The 6,000-nt window shown below is 36.2% G+C and overlaps 1 protein-coding gene across 2 annotated transcripts in view; it reads left to right on the plus strand.

Annotated features, from left to right (window-relative positions):
• C10H12orf4 (chromosome 10 C12orf4 homolog) overlaps window positions 1–6,000 on the plus strand; it is a 48,015-nt gene that overhangs the window by 25,854 nt on the left and 16,161 nt on the right. For both annotated transcript variants that reach the window (XM_029954677.1, XM_029954678.1), the window contains exons 7-9: window positions 1,354–1,460; window positions 2,063–2,260; window positions 3,096–3,224. In XM_029954677.1, the coding sequence (XP_029810537.1) occupies window positions 1,354–1,460; window positions 2,063–2,260; window positions 3,096–3,224 (434 nt within the window). The remainder of the gene's footprint in view (window positions 1–1,353; window positions 1,461–2,062; window positions 2,261–3,095; window positions 3,225–6,000) is intronic.

A 6,000-nucleotide genomic window follows, 5' to 3' on the forward strand; every position in this document is an offset into this window, starting at 1 on the left:
AGCATAAGGTCTCTGTCTGTGCTGCTGCTCTGCCCCTCAGGAGCAGACCGTTGTTCGTGATGCGCTGCTGGGCTCGCACCAGGCGTGGGAAGTAGGTCTCCACTGTCTTTGTCCAGCTTCAGTCTTGGGCAGGCCATGTATATCTCGGGCTTGGGTTTGGGGCATTCTCAGCATTTCTACTTGTGCCACCAAGGAGGCTCCCTTGTCTTCTGCACAGCCTCCAGTGTTTTCTAGGAAACACCTGGTGGAGGCTGATGAAACAGCGCCTGCAAGTTCATGGTTATTCTAAATTTACATGCGAGCCCACACTTGGCCTTTAAGAATTCATTCACATTTTAGCCGTTTCTCCTTATCTCCTTACACTGCAGCAACTCATTTCCACCAGGCTCTCTCAAAAACGAAAACTATGTCCCCTGTCTATCCTTGGAGGGGTGTGTAGCACTTTAGAATGGATTGGTTGTCACATTACAAGTTATGATTTTATAGATTATCCGGCTTCTTGTTGTTAGAGTGGGTGTGACATCTCTTGTGGCTTTTCACATCGTAAGGTGAGGATGTTTTGTCAGTATCAATTTTCTTAGGTTTAGATTTGCCATATATACTAATGAAATCAATCAGTGAGACTAATGAGACTGTTTGGAACAACGCCAAAAATATCGTCCAGAATGACTGTTATAGATTTATATCATCTTCCACATACCATGAAATTTCAATTTACAGTTGTGCATTTATTGAGTAAACTCAGTGTTCCAACTCCATGGGAACCTTTCCAGCAAACACAAGAATAGAGTAGAGCGAAGAGAGAAATTCTTCAGTGGGAGGAGAATGTTGACGGGGGAAAAAGCAGTAAATGGTTTTTAAAAGACAGAGAATGTGAATACATCAAAATGAACATTCTATTTTTTATTATTCCTTCTATTTGACTTTTTAATTTTTATTTCTATCACTTCACCTTTTTTTCATTTTGCCTAGAGCCAACCCTGATATAGGACATATTAGGTATACTTTTTTAAATATGACATTTTAAAGTAGTAAGTTAATCACTTCATTTAATCATTTTCTTAGACCATTAGGAAATACTAAACGGTAAGGCATGAGCTGATATTGTAATCACTAGAAAGAATAATATGCATTACCTGCTGTGATGAAATGAAAGAACAAATAGGAATTTTAAAACCTGTTGGTGTTCATGATTCTTTCTTGTTACCATGGGTTAAGGCTAAGTTTAGGAATAGGTTAAGTGGTACTTTCAGGTTTCACTTTGCCTCATTTCATTATAAAGCTTTCTTTCCTTCAAGAAAAGTTCTTGACAAAGAAATAAAAAAAGCACATGAATAATTTTATTAATTGCAGTGAGGAAATTAAAGTTCAACCAAGTCAATTCAGAGAATCCGTAGAAGCAAATGGAAGGATTTATGAGGAGCAGAGAAAGTTGGAAGAAAGTTTTACCATTCACTTAGGTAAGTGGACTAATTTATTGTAACTTGTGAAGGTTTTTCTTATGCTGTAAGAGAAAAATCCCCAACATATGAGAAGACTATACCCATGTTATTTTTAATTACAAATGATGTCTTCCTCCTACAGTTTGTTGGCTATACACTTTCTGTTTTAGCTAATATATTACCTTTTACAAATAGAAATCTGAGGGGCACCTGAATGGTTCAGTGGGTTAAGTGTCAACTCTTGATTTTCACTCAGGTCACAATCCCACAGTTCATGAGATCAAGCTCCTTGTCAGGCTCTGTGCTGTTCAGCACAGAGTCTGCTTGGATTCTCTTTCTCTCTCTCTCTCTCTCTCTCTCTCTCTCTCTCTCTCTCTCTCTCTTTCTCTCTCTCTCTCTCTCTCTGCCCCTACCCTCCCCCAAAATAAATAAACTTGAAAAAAAAATAATTTAAAAAAGGAAGATGAAATTTGAATAGTTATTAGGATGGGAAATTTTAAGGCCTATTTCTAATTATTTGTAGCACAGATTTTTCTGAATTCCTGCCATAGAGATTTGCATCCTGTTATACTGGATTTTTGCAGCTAAGTTTCTTTCTGGGACTGTTGCCCACCCACTAGGAGCCCAGTTGAAGACCATGCATAATTTAAGATTGCTGAGAGCAGATATGCTGGACTTCTGTAAGCACAAAAGAAATCACCGAAGTGGAGTGAAACTCCATCGACTCCAGACTGCACTGTCACTTTATTCCACCTCTCTCTGTGGCCTGGTTTTACTCGTAGACAATCGAATCAATTCATATAGTGGTATCAAAAGAGGTAAGTTAACATTGCACATTTATTTCATTAAATTTCTCCTTTGAATACCATTGTTACAAAGAAGGGGATTATACAAAAACAAAAATTTTAGTTAACCGTAGTATTCTAGTAGCCAAGCAACACATATTCCGAGCCATGGCTGTTTTAGATTTCTTTCATACTTCTGCATGGGTAAAGTGCTTCAGGATATTTACTTGTTCTTAAAATGCTGTTATCTCATAAGTAATACTTTTATAGGCTTCTTGCTTCAAGGCAAAACAAAAAGAATAATCAAGATATAAATGTATTCAGTTCAGAAGCAGATCCTGGCTCAGTGAATTTTAGTTCATTTCTTTGTCCTCTCTTCCTTGTTTTTTTAAGATAGTCTATTTCTTCAGTGTGCTAGGTGAACATCTATGTTCCCTCTGTACAACTCACTTTTTATGATTATCTAAAAAATTTTAAATATATAAAGTATATTGAACTGTGTAACTTTTTAAAGAAGCTTGGATAGAGTGTATTTCCACAATAAATATGAGAACTTTCTTGTATTTTTTTAGCACTTTTGGAAACTTGATTATAATTAAAGTATCTATTACTTAAAGAAGGTTTGAAATTATATAAAATTTCCCTGTTTATTAATTGTTTACTCTTTGGAGCAATTGAGAGATTAAGTTTCTGATTCAAACAAAATTGTTGTACCCTAACTTAAGACATAATTATTGAAAGGAAAAGTATAAGAAATCATTCTTGTGAATTTTATATTTTATTTCTGCTAGCTCTCATTGTCTATAAGTAAATACTAAATATTTGATAGCTCACCTTTAGTAGTTTGTAAATGTTTTGGTTCCCTTAGATTTTGCCACAGTTTGCCAAGAATGTACTGACTTCCATTTTCCCCGAATTGAAGAGCAACTGGAAGTTGTCCAGCAGGTGGTACTTTATGCTAGAACCCAACGAAGGAGTAAGTTGAAAGAATCACATGGTCAGTAAGACTCAAATTTTTCAAAATTTCACTTTAAGTATATTCTGTCCGTAAGCACTCTAATAGCATATGGGCCATTATTAAAATATAGAAAGTTATGTTGGTGGAAAAGTTGAGGGAAGAAATTAAGAAGAAAATTCAGGATCTTTAGAAGCTTAAATTCTGTTTTAAATTTTCTCTTTTGCATGATTTTGTTTAATAGCCTTACTAAAAACTTTTTATTTTATTTTCTTATAGTAGTTTATTGTCAAATTGGTTTCCATATAACACCCAGTGCTTCTCCCCACAAATGCCCTCCTCCATGACCATCACCCCCTCCCCTTTCAGTCCATGGTTCATCTTCAGTATTCAGTAGTCTCCCTTGATCTGTGTCCCTCACTCTTCTCCGCTCTCTTTCCCCCTTCGTCTCCCCATGGTCCCCTGCCAGGTCTCTCCTGTTAGACCTATGAATGCAAACATATGGTATCTATCCTTCTCTACCTGACTTACCAGTCAGAGTCGCTAAAATGAACAAATCAAAAGACTATAGATGCTGGCGAGGGTGTGGAGAGACGGGTACCCTCCTACACTGTTGGTGGCAATGTAAACTGGTGCAGCCGCTCTGGAAAACAGTGTGGAGGTTCCTCAAAAAACTATCCATAGAACTCCCTTATGATCCAGCAGTAGCATTGCTGGGGATTTACCCAAGAGAGACAGAAATGCTGATGCATAGGAGCACATGTACCCCAATGTTCATAGCAGCAATGTCAACAATAGCCAAAACATGGAAAGAGCCTAAATGCCCATCACCTGATGAGTGGATCAAGAAGATGTGGTTTATATATACACGATGGAGTACTACATGGCAATGAGAAAGAATGACATATGGCCATTTGTAGGAAAGTGGATGGACCTTGAGTGTGTCATGCTAAGCGAAGTAAAACCTTTTTAAATTTAAATTCTATTTCTGTATAAGTCTAACTACATGAAATAGAAGTGGGGGTTTTGATTTTTTACTTTGCTTCTCTGTTTGGAGTGTCATTGTAACTACTGTATTGTAAATGACCGAAAATAATTGCATATGTTAAAAAAATAAATTGTTATATTAAAAAAAATAAAATAAAATAAATTTAAATTCTATAATTATACTTGAGATAAGCACTCAGTGTAAAGTTGGTGATCTTTTATTTTTTTTAAGTTTATTTTTTAAGAGAAGGAGCACACAGGAGAGAGAAGGGGCAGAGAGAGAAGGGAAAGAGAAGCAGGCTGTGCACTGTTCGCGCAGAGCCCAATGCAGAGTTCAACGCAGAACTCGAACTCACGAACCTAAAATCGTGACCTGAGCCGAAGTCGGACTCAGTTGACTGAGCCATACAGGCACCCCAGAGATCTTTTGATCTGATCTATATCTCTAAAATGGACAATAATTACTACATTTTGAAGTCATAGAATTAATAATGGCACAACACATACACTTTTTATACATTCTATCTTTGATTTCCCTTAGGTAGCAGGATGTCAATTATAAGAAGTGTTTTTTGATTGTTCTTTTAAAAAAAATTACTATGTCCAGAACTGTGTCCTGCTTTTTTAATATTTATCCATAATATAAACATCCTTTTTCTTTGGGAAATTATTTTTAAAGCTATAGAAAACGTTCATAGCATCTGTATAAGATCTCTATTTATTCATAGACTTAAGGGAAGATAGGGGTAAAAGAAATTTTTTAAATTACAAAGTGATTCTATTTTTTAATTGAAAAATATAAGTTTTAAAAGTGGTTTCTTTATAAGTTAAGTTGGCATCATAAGTTCTTTTAGTTAAGAACTAAATATAAGGGTAATAATCATAAAATATATAAACTATTTTTTTCTTATTTTTCACACATTTCACATCGTGTAACAGGCATAAAATAACAACACACATTCTTATATGACTGGAATGCATACTCATCATTTTAATTTTTTTTTTTATAAAAACTTGATGTCTTGCCTAGAAAACAAAATACGGCAAGTTTTTAAAGTATGACTGGTCAGACTTTTAAATCTGCTTATGTACTTGGATGTCTTTGTTGTTGGTTTGTTTTGTAACTGCAGTGTTTAAAAGAAACCATTATAGTATTTTTGGTTCATATGTTTTATGTTTTGTAGTAAGCAAAGATACACTATTTTATCTTTGCTTGATGTCATCCTTCCTCTTCCCATATACATTGTAGAATTTCTCCCTTTCTCTTAATGCCAGAAGGTAGCTTTCTTTTTTCTTTAAGTAGTTTATTGTCAAATTGGTTTCCATACAACACCCAGTGCTCTTCCCCACAAGTGCCCTCCACCATCACCACCACCTCTTTTCCCCTCTTCCCCTTCCCCTTCAACCCTCAGTTCATTTTCAGTATTCAGTAGTCTCTCAAGTTTTGTGTCCCTCTCTCTCCCCAACTCTCTTTTCCCCTGCCCCTCCCCATGGTCCTCCATTAGGTTTCTCCTGTTCTCCTGTTAGACCTATGAATGCAAACATATGGTATCTGTCCTTCTCTGCCTGACTTATTTCGCTTAGCATGACACCCTCAAGGTCCATCCACTTTGCTACACATGGCCAGATTTCATTCTTTCTCATTGCCATGTAGTACACCATTGTGTATATATATACCACATCTTCTTGATCCACTCATCAGGTGATGGACATTTAGGCTCTTTCCGTGTTTTGGCTATTGTTGACATTGCTGCTATGAACATTGGGGTACATGTGCCCCTATGCATCAGCATTTCTGTATCCCTTGGGTAAACCCCTAACAGTGCTATTG

The sequence above is a fragment of the Suricata suricatta genome, chromosome 10 (genome assembly GCF_006229205.1).
Source record: "Suricata suricatta isolate VVHF042 chromosome 10, meerkat_22Aug2017_6uvM2_HiC, whole genome shotgun sequence".
Lineage (NCBI taxonomy): Eukaryota > Metazoa > Chordata > Mammalia > Carnivora > Herpestidae > Suricata > Suricata suricatta.